Source organism: Chiloscyllium plagiosum, unplaced genomic scaffold (assembly GCF_037043375.1).
Source record: "Chiloscyllium plagiosum isolate Xiang-an unplaced genomic scaffold, Cpla_swu_hap1 HiC_scaffold_25, whole genome shotgun sequence".
In the NCBI taxonomy this organism is placed as follows: domain Eukaryota; kingdom Metazoa; phylum Chordata; class Chondrichthyes; order Orectolobiformes; family Hemiscylliidae; genus Chiloscyllium; species Chiloscyllium plagiosum.
The window spans coordinates 462,022-475,583 of record NW_028270163.1 but is presented as its reverse complement, the minus strand read 5'-3'; the positions used below and the strand labels follow the sequence as shown (position 1 = coordinate 475,583).

The window sequence follows — 13,562 nt, the reverse complement described above, 5'->3', positions numbered from 1 at the left end:
TTGTTTAAACAATTCCACATATGATTTACTTCTCGCCAACTATTGGCATAACCGGCATGACCTCTATTTTATTAGTCGAGAGCGTGGTGCTGGAGACTGCTGAAACTGTTATGCATCCTGATGAAGGACTTTTGCCTGAAACATTGATTCTCCTGATCCTCGGATGCTGCCCGACCTGTTATGCTTTTCCAGCACCACACTCTTGACTCATAAAATAGAGGTACAGGTAAATTTCTGACTGATGTGGCAATATTCTTTCGGGCTTTGGATGGAGGTACGGGGAGTGGTGTGGGCACAGGTTTTGCACTTCCTGCCATGGCAGGGGAAGGTGCCAGGAGTGGGGTGTGGGCTGATGATGGTGGGGGCGGGGGGGGGGGGGGGGAGGGGGGGGGGAGGAGGTGGGGGGGGATGCGTGGACCTGACGAGGGAGTCATGGAGGGAATAGCATCTCTGCAACTTCCAGAGAGACCATTTCCTCTGTGAGTTCCTCATCAGGTCCATGCCCCCCCCCCCCACGAGCTTCTGGAAAGACCATTTGCTCTATGACTCCCTCGTCAGCTCCATGCCCCACTCCAGCCCACACCCCACTCCTGGCATTTTCCCCTGCCACCACAGGTAGTGCAAAATCTGCACCCAAACCACACCCTTCACCTTCATCCAAGGCCCCAAAGGATCCTTCACCATCCAACAGAAATTTACCTGTACCTTCACCAATGTCATCTACTGTATCTAAGGCACCTAACGTGGTCTTCTCATCGGGGAGGCAGGACGCCTAGTTGTGGATCATTTCAGAGAACATCTCTGATACCTGCACCAACCAACCCCACTGACTGCTGGCTGAACACTTCAACTCCCCCTCCCACTCCATCAAGGACATGCAGGTCCTGGGTCTCCTCTACCACCAAACCCTTTGCACTTGATGCCTGGAGGAAGAACGTCTCATATGCTGCCTTGAGACCCTGCAACCACATGAAATCAATGCGGATTTCAACAGTTTCCTCATTTCCCTCCCCCTACTTTATTCCAGTCCCAAGCCTCCAACTCAGCACCGTCTTCCTTACCTGTCCATCACGTTTCCCATCTATCCGTTCCACCTTCCTCTCTGACCGATCACCTTCTCCCTCACATTCATCCCTATTGCATTCTCAGCTACCTTCCCTCCAGCCCCATCCCTCCTCCCATTTATTTCTCAGTACCACCACCCTTGCCACACGCCTCATTCCTGATGAAGGGCTACTGCCTGAAACCTCAATTCTTCTGCTCCTTGGATGCTGCCTGCTGTGCTTTTCCAGCACCACACTCTCGACTCTGATCTTTAGCATCTGTAGTCCTCACTTTCCCTTCCTCTGTCTTACGAGGTTTTCTTGAACCTGTTGCTATTTTAAGAACCTGATTCAGGTTCCCCTTGGGCCGACCTATGAGGAATGTTCCTGAGCCTGTTGTGAGTTTGATTTGCGTGAGTCTGATTTTTTTTGTTCTTCTTTTAAATTTGTTTTTTTTTTTGAAAACAAGAGGAGGGAGAACGACAGAGTTAAAATATTGGAAAGCTGCGCGATCTGGTCCGGAGTTAACATGTTGATTCCTTTTTAAGGGAAAGACACTGTGGGAAGACATGATCCAGAAAGACCATAGTCAGTGAGCTGCAGGGATCATTAGAAGCCGACCTGTGGCAAGACAGTATCGGCAAGATTAATTTCTAAATTCAGATGACCTTGAGTTATTGACAGTTGTGTCTTCGCCTGTTCGTCTTTGTGTGTGTTGTTCATTTTCTTTTGCAGGTTACAGACATGGACCGGTGATGTTCTGATGGGATTAATGAGTTCCAAACTCCTGCCAGAAAGGCTGCCCCCGGGGGACAAGTAAATTTTGCCTCGCTGAGCAGGGCTGCCCGCTCTGGGTGCTGTCTCGAGGGAAGCACAGAGTAAATATGTTTGAATCTGAGAATGCCATGGTAAACATGTTTGAATCAAGAGTAAGGTAGGAGATACGCTGGTCCTGCCAGGTCACCAGCCGGTATTGTTTGAGAAATGAAATATAGAGGATGGTTGCTGCATCTGTCTCGTCCAAAAAAAAAGAAAGCTGACCAGGACAAAATTGCTGTTAGAAATGCTGATACAATTCCTTCTACTCGGCCACATGATACTAGTGACAGTACTAAATAGGGTCCTAGGGTTCGGACAAAAAAGTGCTGCTGAAAACATTTTAAGATTTCCAAAGTTAGTAAAAAAGAACCTTCCCCCAGGTTATGACAGGTGAAACCCAATTTGATAAGCCTTGGATCCACTCTGAGGTCTGTGATATGCTTCAAGATGAATTGAAGGTTTTGAATTGAATTTATTGTCATATGTATGGAGGCACAATGAAAAGCTTTGTCTTGCGAGCAATACAGGCAGAACACATAGTTAAGTAGCATAGTTAGTAAATAATAGGTAAACAGCAGCAAAAGCAAAAACACTGGTATAGGCGAATGTTAAGAGTTTGTGAGTCCATTCAGTATTCTAACAACAGTCAGGTAGAAACTGGCTGGTGCATGTGCTCAGGCTTCTGTACCTTCTTCCCGATGGTAGAGGTTGTAGAAAAACATTGCCAGGGTGGAAAGTGAATTTCCAGTTTATTTTGATGACTCTTGAAATATCTTGGTCACTTGTTCGGTTTCCATCTCTCAATTAGAGACAATGATTATATCAGTTAATATTTTTATATTAAAAAATGTATTAGCTCTGAATGATGAAATCAAAATTAATTGTCAAGATTGACTGGTTTTCTATATTTATACATTGTCAGTGATCTGTGTCATTGCCTCATGGTTAATTTGAATCATGGCTGTATTGATTAATTATTAATTAAAGAATGGAAGGATAAAGCAATTAGTAAATGGAAAGATAACTTACAGGCCAATTGATGGAATTATGCATGTGCAGCAGATGGAATGCCCAAAAGCTGGGAGAAGTTAAAAGCTGAGTGTGAATGAGTAGATGGGAACAGGAGAAACAGTGTAAGGCTATTAAGGTTGAGGAGCATATTTAAGTTAAAGCAACAGTGCTGTAAAATAAAAAGAACCTCCATTTTACTCAGAATCCTGAGCCTGTGTCTGGCATATCGACCCTATTTGAGTGAGTGGATGAGGATTTTTCCTGAACATCTCCTGATAGTCTGCAGCACAGCCCCCGATTATAACCCTTCCCTTACTCTGAAGATGAAGGGTCCAGTATCGGTAACCAGCTTTATAGCCGAGAAAACTGGGGGGAGAGGCCTGGGCCATCCCAGGAATCAGAGTAATGTTAATGAACCAAGCCCCTGACCGCAAGGTGAAACCAGCCCAATTTGCTCAATATGTCCAAAGAATAATACAGATGTAAAGGCAGCAAAATTCTGGGAGTGGCCTGAATAAGAATTTTTTGTATCATAAGACTGAAATAAGTGGCCAGCTATGAAATGAAAATGGTATACAGCCCACAAATGAAGAGTAATTGAGAATTTGATTCACCTTTGTTTAACGCTCTGCTTTTGCCATGTATTCCATGTATCCAAGTTACAGGTAAATACCTATATGCCGTGGGCCAGACCTGACAGGGTTGATTGAGACCAGCATACCCACTGAGGGTGAAACCTACCTCAGATGCCTGCTCAGCAACCACTGCTGAGCAACCTGTTCCTGAGGGGACCTTGGGAAGCGGGGGGGGGGGGGGGGCTGCAGGCAGCCCCCAATGCTAAACCTTTGGGACTGGGAAAAAAACAGTGAAGTCCCCCAGGGACAAATAGTGGGATCTTGCTTTAGCTGTGGAAATATGGCCACTGGAGATCGAAGTTTCTTAACATTACCTTGAAGGTAATGCAGGGATCGACATGCTTGCATCCTCGCAAAAGGAAAATCTGCAAATATATACACTGTCTCTGGTTGTGCTGATTTTTCATGGACCATGATTGCGGAGCCTTGTGGGATTTAACCTCCACGGGACAACCTAATAGTAATGCTGTTTTCTCCAACCAGTATGGCGGTTATCAAAATGTTTGGCTTACGCTGAGGCAACTGATAGTCTCCGAAGGAAATGGGCGAATAGATGCTGCCGCCAAGCAGGCAGCCTTACACCCCATCCTTCTGGTCCCATTGGGACCCCAGCAAAACCTGGTTACAGACAATGTAAGGATGGTATGCCAGACCCGGGTAAGATATAGAAGATACAGGAAGCCCCTGCTGAAGAGCACAAACTATGGACTCAAATGGGGTGCTCCCTCAATACTGAAACCAAAATGTGGGTGACCCCCGTTGGACCAGTTTATGTTCCTTCTTTGCTACTGCCTATTTTCATTGATTATGTGCATTATTGTATACACTTGAGCAAGAGGGAATAGTTAATATTCTATTACAAACTTGGTGACACCCAGATTTTCAGAAAGCAGCTGAGAAAAGAGCTGAAGTGTGTTTAATTTGTAAACAAAAGGACGAATGCTGTAAAAGGGATGCCCTACATTTGTTGAATCACTTCTTTGTCTGGTGGGCCTTTTACTTGTCTACAACTTGCTTTTATTGAATTACTTTGAATACATTGTTATGAATATTACCTAATAATAGTATTTAGTAGATGAACAGAAACCATCCCAACGACTGATACTGCTGCCACAACAGTGGTGGACAAGTGGGAAATATCTATATCAGTTAATCAAAACTCTTCAAAGTTTACATTCACTGGTATGCCAAGCCTAAGAATCAGGACCGGGGCAAATTGAAGTCTAGGTGGAAAGGCCTGTTCCTAGTCCTGCCGGCCACCCGTTCAGCAGTCAAGGTCAAGGGGAGGCCGCATGGATGCACGGGATGTAATGCAAAAGAGCTCCACCCCTGGAGGAACACCAGAAGACCCTGTCAGATACACCTGTTCAGCATCTGACCGCCAATGGCTCAGCCTGATCGTTCTGCCTTTTCACTCCTCTCTTTCTTATCTTTCTTTCACTATGTTTGCTTGGGGCACTATAGATAGCTTAATAACTTCCAGTAAACAGGAATTACATTTTAATACTTTTCTTTATGCACAGATGGTCAACCACTGTAGCTGCTGGGTATGTGTCCATATCCCCATCTGTCCCTAACTCGCATCAAACGAGCCCTTACACAATTTGAGTGACTTGCAGCTTTCTTTTCCCCTGCCTTTGGAGCTGCCCAACTAGAAATTGAAGTAACCCTGCAGACAATCCTGTGCTTGGTTCAGTTCATTGTTGTGGCCCTCCTCTCCAGCGATCCCACAGATGCCTAGATTCCCTTTCCTGATGAAACCCCCAATGGTGATTCCCAGTCTCTGGAGCCTTTTGTCCCTTTTGGACTATCTGTCCAATCTCCCACCCTCACCTTCTGACAATCCCCTGGCTCTGGGTATATTTCCCCTTTTGCTGACACCTCCAATCTGTTCTTTTGAAAAAAAGAGGAAGGATTGTGGAAGAAAATTTGACCAGAATTGACACAAAAATGAGTGGAAACCATTTTTGTCACAAAGAATCTTTGCAGTAAACGTAGTCTGCAAATTGCTGTTTGTGCCCTGGCTGAGGAACCTTGTTTTGATAACATGACCTTGCAGCTGCAGGCTGACCCTGTTCCTTTGGCCCCTTAGACACAGCTCTGCTTCACATATTATGTTCTTTAAGCCCTTATCAGTTGTCTTTGCCTAGCTGAACCTGCAATATAAGATGACATTCACTTTTGTAGACATTAAGAAATTTATGTCTGGATAATGTATGTGGATCTTACAACTACTTGAAACAAATTCATTGGCAAGATTGGTTTGCGGCTCCAACAACGCAGAATAGAATTGCTGCGACGCAGACTTTGTTCTTTTTCATTCTGCACTATCAGTTTACAGAATCTTCTTGCCTTCCCTAGATTCAATCACCCATTAACGAAGAATCAATCTTTTAGGGGACCTGTTTTTTGACAGTCCCTTCACTGAATTCACATTCATGAAACCAGGAGAGGCACTGCGAAACCTACAAGTTCCACGGAGCAGGAGCTGGTAGAACACAGCAAGTCAGGCAGCATCAGGAGGTGGAGAAATCAACGTTTCAGGACACTGCGGTTTTGTTTTTGTCTCTAACTTGGATTCCAGCATCTGCGGTTATTTTGTGTCACTCGAGACCCAGCTGATAGACAGCAGCTCCAGGCTCAACACCAGGAATGTGGGCGGGACCACATGAACATGCGCTCAGCTGCTTCTCCAACCAATCGAGGTGAAGGAGGGGCGGGGCTATTTGGCGACGTAGCCATTCCGACAGGAGCTTCTGCGCAGGTGCAGCGGTATCGGTCTGAGGGCGAGTGATAGAGGTAGTTGGTTGGGAACGAAGAGCGGGAAGCAAATGGAGGCAGTGTAATATGGGAGGTTTCATAGGAATCCAGTATAGGCTGCCAGACCCGAAGTAGAATTTTCTGGTCCTGCCCTCGCAGCAAAAGGAAAGCGGCCGTGGGCTTCAGCCCTGGCACAGCCACCATTTTTATTGGGAGCAATGTTGTGCCGGATGTATCCGTGATCGCCATCTTTATAGGGGGCAGGGTGCGTGCGCGCGCAGCCCTCAGTGTGGGGCCAACAGCGAGGAGAGAACCGGCGAATTCTTTACCTTTCCTGGATTATTCTCCTTCACTGGTAATGAAGGATTCTTTCATGTAAAATGATCTCCTAGGACATTGAATGTGAAGGATTTGCAGACAGGAAATTCACAACAAACAGCGCGTCAAGATCTGACAGTCACTTGATTCATTAGCATCTGACTTACATCATTGGCTTATTTGGACCGAAAAAAGGTTTGTCTGTTGTGTCGCTGTAAAAAGAAATCAACCCAATATATGTTTTTCCCAAAACACTAAATGTCCATCCTCTAATCTTCGTGTTACCATCTAATAGAAACAGATTTTTCTTTGTCTACCTTCCCTAACCTTGATTCGGAGATGCCGGTGTTGGATTGGGTTGGACAAAGTTAAAAATCACACAACACCAGGTTATAGTCCAGCAGGTTTAAATCCTGTTGGACTATAACCTGGTGTTGTGTGATTTTTTATCTTCCCTAACCTTCTTGATATCTTGTAATCTGTATCAGATATCCCCTAAACTCCTTTTCTTCAAGCAGAACCATGCCAGTTTGCCAAACCAACTTTGGAATTGTTCCCCTTTTCCAGAAACAACTCTGGTAAATATCCTCTCGTGAACCCTCACATCCTTCCTGAAGTGTGGTGACTGGAACTGGACGCAATATTTGGGTTGTGTCCTAATTAGAGCTTTATGAAGGGTATCTTTACCTTTTAGAAGAAAGTGAGGACTGCAGATGCTGGAGATCAGAGCTGAAAATGTGTTGCTGGAAAAGCGCAGCAGGTCAGGCAGCAACCAGGGAACAGGAGAATCGACGTTTCGGGCATAAGCCCTTCTTTACCTTTTCCCTGGGTTTGTCTCATTACTTCTATTTCTGAATCTCACGATCCCATAAAATTTGCACATTGCTCTCTCAGTATGACCTGGCACCCTTAAAGATTTGTGCACATTAGCCCCCAAGTATCTCTGACCTTGCATGCTCTTTCAATCTGTGCCATTTGGTATATATTCACTCTCCCCTATTGTGCCTTTCAAAAATGCATCACATCTGTGTATTCCAAATAAGAGTCATATTCAATCAAATCTGTTTCTCTCTCCACAGATTCTGTCAAACTCCACTGAGATTTTTTCAAGCACTTACTGTTTTAATTTCATGTGAGGAATATATTTTTGGAATTTAAAAGATTGAGAGGCGATTTGATCAATGTTTTCATGCTATTAATTGAAATTGGTAGGATCAACAGAGAGAAACTATTTCCATTGTTTGGGGAAGGCCATGGTCTGAAAATGGGAGCCGAGCATTTAAGAAGCAAAAGAGGAAACCATTTGTCTAGTTAAGTCAGTACAAGTTTGAAACTCTATTCATGAAATGGGAGTTCATGTGGGGCCAGTGTTAAGTTTAAATTTAACATTGATAGATTTTTTCAACTGAAAGGGTAAAGAGGCAAGTGTCACAAATCAGCTCTGGTGGGAGAGGTTCAAGTAGCTAACTGGCTAACTCCCAGAATCTTAGAAACTTACAAGATGGAAAGAAGAATTCAACCCTTTATGTTGTGCTGTCTTTGGAAGAAAGTAATATTTAGCCCCACACACCCATTTTCTTTTTTAACTGTATACATTCCTCATTCTTAAATACCTGTCAACTCTTTTTCAAAATTATTTATAGATTGTTTTCTGCACCTTTTTCTGGTCAAATGTTCCAGATCCTCACAACTCTCTGTTACTAAAGAAGTTGGTGAGCTCCACATTGAATCTGGAAGTTTATAAACTGAAAGGTGAGCTGCTGTTCCTTGAGCTCCCATTCACTCAAACAGTTTAGGAGCCTGAGGATAGAGAGGTCAGAGTTGGACTGGAGCAGAGAATTAAAATGACAGGTGACTGAATCTCAGGATTCTCAATCTGAGCCATGGTTTTTCAATTAAATGATCATCCAATCTGTGATTGCTGCTCACAATATAGAGCAATCCACTTTGTGACCATTGAAAATGTAACTGGACTGCACAAAATACAAATAAATCACTTCAGTTTCAACTTTCCAAATCTTGAGAACAACCTGAAAAAGCATATATTATATAAAGAATAAATGCTAACAACGTAAGATAAATTACCAGGATATGCAATTCTGCCCCAATTGTAGATTTTTGTTTAAATAGCAGAAATAAACTGCAACCATTAGAATCAGCACAATTTATTCCTGCATGTCATTTACAGCAAAATCCAACTTCAATCCTCAATGATAAATTTGTTGCTATCTACTAAGGTTGGATGTTTGAATAAATACTTTTAAGCACTCTTGAACTGTGATTAGTCTGTCTCCAGTGTGCTGTGACTTGGCTGTAACACATGCACAACGTTGGAGAAACTCAGCAGATCTACCAGAATCTATGGAGACAAAAACAGCTATTCCTGGGCTTCTAAAGAAATGTCATATCAGACTCTATCCTGAATCCCAGGAATAGCTGTTTCTCCATCCAGAGATAGAGTCAGATGCTGCCAGACCTGTTGAGTTTGTCTAGCATTCTGTATTTGTTTCAGATTTACAGCATCCACAGTATTTTGGCATTTGTCCTGTGTCTTGGATATGATGGGTTCTCCATGCACTAGCTGCTCTTGTCTTTCTATGTAGGAGGGTTTAGGTGGTCCTGACCAATATTTGATAGAGTTACAGTTGGGAAAATCTGTCATCTTTTCTCCTCATCTCTTGCTCACACTTTCTCTCCACGAAGGTCCAAGTCCGGTGCAATTCCAGACTGGATGGTAGCATGATGGACGTGAATGAACTAGTTGAGTTTTTATGATAATCCAGCTGTTTTCAAGGTTATTTTCCCTTTGTTAAATTTGTTTTACAGGGAATTGAATAGGGAAGATTTTCATGTTAGAAGTTCAGACTGAAGCGCCCAATACATCAGGACCGGAATGTCATTGGATTTAGATTATGGAAAGCAGGAGCACTGTTCACAGTGAGGAGAAAACATACACATGTTCTGTGTGTGGTCGAAGATTCATCCGATCATCTGGCCTGTCAAGACACAAAGTCTCTCACAGTGAGGCAAAACTATGGAAATGTCAGGACTGTGGGAAGGGATTCAGTTACCCATCTGAGCTGGAAGCTCATCGACGCAGTCACACTGGGGAGAGACCATTTATCTGCTCTAAATGTGGGAAGGGATTCATTCAGTCATCTCACCTGCTTACACATCAACGGGTTCACACTGATGAGAGACCTTTTAAATGCTCTGACTGTGGGAAACATTATAAAAGTTTCAAGGAATTGATGTCCCATCAAGGCATTCATACTGACAAGAAATCATTCAGGTGTTCTCACTGTGGAACTGGGTTCAGACGATCATCTCAACTCACTGTACACCAGCGCATTCACACTGGAGAGAGGCCATTCACCTGCTCTGAGTGTGGGAAACGATTCATTCAGGTATCCAACCTGCAGAGTCACCAGCGAGTTCACACTGGGGAGAGACCGTTCATCTGCTCAGTCTGTGGGAAGGGATTCATTAATTCATCTAATCTGTTGATACATCAGCACGTTCACACTGGGGAGAGACCATTCACTTGCTCCACCTGTGGGAAGGGATTCATTCGATCATCGCACCTGTTGAGGCACCAGCGAGTTCACAAATAACGACATTGATGGGGTTTTATTGTGAATCACATTTGGGACTAAATTATAGTAATAGAAGCAGGAGTAGGCCATTTGGCCCATCGGGCCTGCTCTGCCATTCATGAGGATCATGGTTGACCTATCTATTATCTCAGCTCCTCCTACCTGCATTATCCCCAAACCCTTAATTCTCCTACCATGCAAAAACTCATCGAACTGTGTCTTGATCTATTTGATGAAGCTGCATCTACTGCTTCCTTGGGCATAGAGTTCCATAGATTCACTACTCTCTGGGAAAAGCAGTTCCTTTTCATCTCTGTCCTAAATCTACTCCCCCTAATCTTGAGGCCATGTCGCCTTAGTCCTAGTCTCACCTATCAGTGGAAACAACTTGTCTGCTTCTATCTTATCTATCCCTTTCATAATTTTGTATGTTTCTAAAGATCCCCTTCTCATTCTCCTAAATTCTAGCGAGTATAGTTCAGATGGCTCAACCTCTCCTCGTAGCGTGACCCCCTCATCTGACGGATCAACCTTGTTAACCTCCTTTGCACCACCTCCAAAGCCAGTATATCCTTCCTCAAGTAAGAAGACCAGAAGTACACACAATACTCCAGGTGCAGCCTCAGCAACACCTTGTAGAATTGCAGCAGAATCTCTCTGCATGTAAATGCAATCTCTCCAGCAATGAAAGCCAATATACCATTTGCTTTCCTGATTACCTGTTGCACCTGCAAATCAATTTTTAGTGATTCATGTACGAGTACTAAGTCCCTCTGCATAACAGCATGCTGCAATCTTTCACCATTTAAATAATACTGTGACCTACTATTTTTACTTCCAAAGTGGATAACCTCACATTTGCCAACACTGTACTCCATCTGCCAGACCCTTGCCACTCACTTAACTTATCTAAATATCTCTGCAGACCCTGCACATCCTCTGCACAGTTTGTGTTTCCACTAAATTTAGTGTTAACAGCAAACTTGGATATGTTACACTCGAGTTTCTCTTCAAAATCATTTATGCATATCATGAACAGTTGTGGGCCCAACACTGACCCCTGCAGTACCCCACTCAGCACTGTTATCCAACCAGGAAACACCAATTTATCCCAACCCTCCACTTTCTATTGGTTAACTAATCCCCTATCCATGCTAGTACATTCCCTGCAACTCCATGCATTCTTATCTTATGGGTTAACCTTTTATGCGGCACCTTATCGAACGCCTTCTGGAAATCCAAGTATACAACATCCACCTGTTCCCCTCCATCCACCATGCTTGTTACATCCTCAAAGAACTCTAGTAAGTTTGTGAAACATGACCTTCACTTCCTGAGTCCATGTTGTGTTTGCCTGATGGAACCCTTTCCATCCAGATGTCTCACTATTTCTTCTTTAATGATAGCCTCCAGCATTTCCCAACTACAGATGTTAAACTAAAGTGGCCTATAGTCACTTGCCTTTTGCCTACATCCTTTTTTAAATACCGACGTGACATTCGTTGTCTTCCAGTCTCACAGGATCTGCCTGGAGTCCTGTGAATTTTGGTAAATTACCACTAGCGCATCAACTATAACCATCACCATTTCTTTCAGCAACCTGGGATACATTCCATCAGAACCTAACGGCTTATCCACTTTTCGACCCTCAAGTTTGCTCAACACTTCCCCTTTAGAGATAACAATTGAATTGAGGTTGTCACCTCCCATCGTGCTCTTAACATCATTCTTTGGCATGTTTGACACATTTGCCACTGTGAAGACTCAAACCTTTGGCTGTTACAGCATTACCCAGTATTGATTCCCCTTTGTCATCTTGCAAGGGTCCTATGTTCAGTTGAGCCACCCTTTTCTGTTTTATACATTTATAAAAACTTTTCCAAACAGTTTTTATATTCTGAGCTGGTTTGCATTCATAATCTATCTTTTTTTATTGCTTGCTTTGTGGTTCTTTGTTGCTTTTTAAAGTTTTCCAATCTTCCTGTTTCCCATCTCTCTTCACTACTTTGTAAACCTGAACTTTTAATCGGATGCCTTTCTTTATTTCCTTGGTTATCCAAGGCTGGTTGTTCCTACCCTTGCTATCCTTGTTTTTGACCAGAATATACTTTCCTTGAGCACTGTGAAAAATCTCTGAAAGTTTTCCACTGATCCTCAACTGTTCCAACATATAACTTGTGTTCCCAGTCTAATTTAGCCAACTCCTTCCTCATCCCATTTTAGTCTCCATTGTTTAAGCATAATACGCTGGATTTGGATGATAGGGTGTAGATTTGCTCACTGAGCTGTAGGTTTGATATCCAGACGTTTCATTACCTGGCTAGGTAACATCATTAGTGGCGACCTCCAAGTGAAGCAAAGCTGTTGTCTCCAGCTTTCTATTTATATGCTTGTCCTGGATGGGGTTCCTGGGGTTTGTGGTGATGTCATTTCCTGTTCATTTTCTGAGGGGTTGATAGATGGTAGTCCGCAGATTCCTCAAGAACAAACCACAACAAGCAGACCAAATACAGCCAGAAACCCTAACCACCTTACCATACATCAAAGAAGTTTCAGAAATGATAGCCAGACAACTAAGACCTCTCGGAATCCTAGTAGCACACAAACCCACCAACACTCTCAAACAAAAACTAACAAACTTAAAAGACCCAGTACAACCCATGGACAAAACCAACGTCATCTACAAAATTCCATGCAAGGACTGCGACAAGCACTACGTAGGACAAACAGGAAGAAAGTTAGCCACCAGGATACACGAACACCAGCTAGCCACAAAAAGACACGAACCTCTCTCCCTCGTAGCCCTACACACAGAGGAAAAAAACCACCATTTCGACTGGGACAGCACATCTATCCTGGGACAGGCAAAGCAAAGACATTGCAGAGAATTCCTAGAGGTCTGACACTACAACCACAACGCCATAAACAAACACATAGATCCAGTTACCATCTATCAACCCCTCAGAAAACGAACAGGAAATGACATCACCACAAACCCGAGGAATCCCATACAGGACAAACATATACATAGAAAGCAGGAGACAACAGCTTTGCTTCACTTGGAGGTCGCCACTGATGATGTTACCTAGCCAGATAATGAAACGTCTGGATATCAAACCTACAGCTCAGCGAGCAAACCTCCACCCTAAACCTCAACCTGAGCTACAAACCTTCACAAACCTTGCATTTGGATGATACTATTTCACTCTCCATTTGTATCAAAATTTAATCACTGTAATCACTGTTTCTGAAATGATCCTTAACTATGAGATCATTAATTTTACCTGTCTCATTACACAGGACCATAGAGTCATAGAGATGTACAGCATGAAAACAGACCCTTCGGTCCAATCCGTCCATGCCAACCAGATATCCCAACC

The 13,562-nt window shown here is 43.4% G+C and overlaps 1 protein-coding gene across 1 annotated transcript; it reads left to right on the top strand.

The window, feature by feature from the left end:
- The first annotated feature begins 6,283 nt into the window (after positions 1–6,283).
- Positions 6,284–12,502, top strand: LOC122561908 (uncharacterized). Its single transcript, XM_043714233.2, has 2 exons — positions 6,284–6,781; positions 9,413–12,502. Exon 2 carries the CDS (start codon positions 9,499–9,501, stop codon positions 10,198–10,200), a length of 702 nt encoding a protein of 233 aa, XP_043570168.1. The 5' UTR covers positions 6,284–6,781; positions 9,413–9,498; the 3' UTR covers positions 10,201–12,502.
- The last annotated feature ends 1,060 nt before the right edge of the window (positions 12,503–13,562 follow it).

What these genes read in the sequence shown, in the direction of transcription:
- LOC122561908 (XM_043714233.2), top strand. Translation starts at nt 9,499, where the DNA reads ATGGAAAGCAGGAGCACTGTTCACAGTGAGGAGAAAACATACACATGT.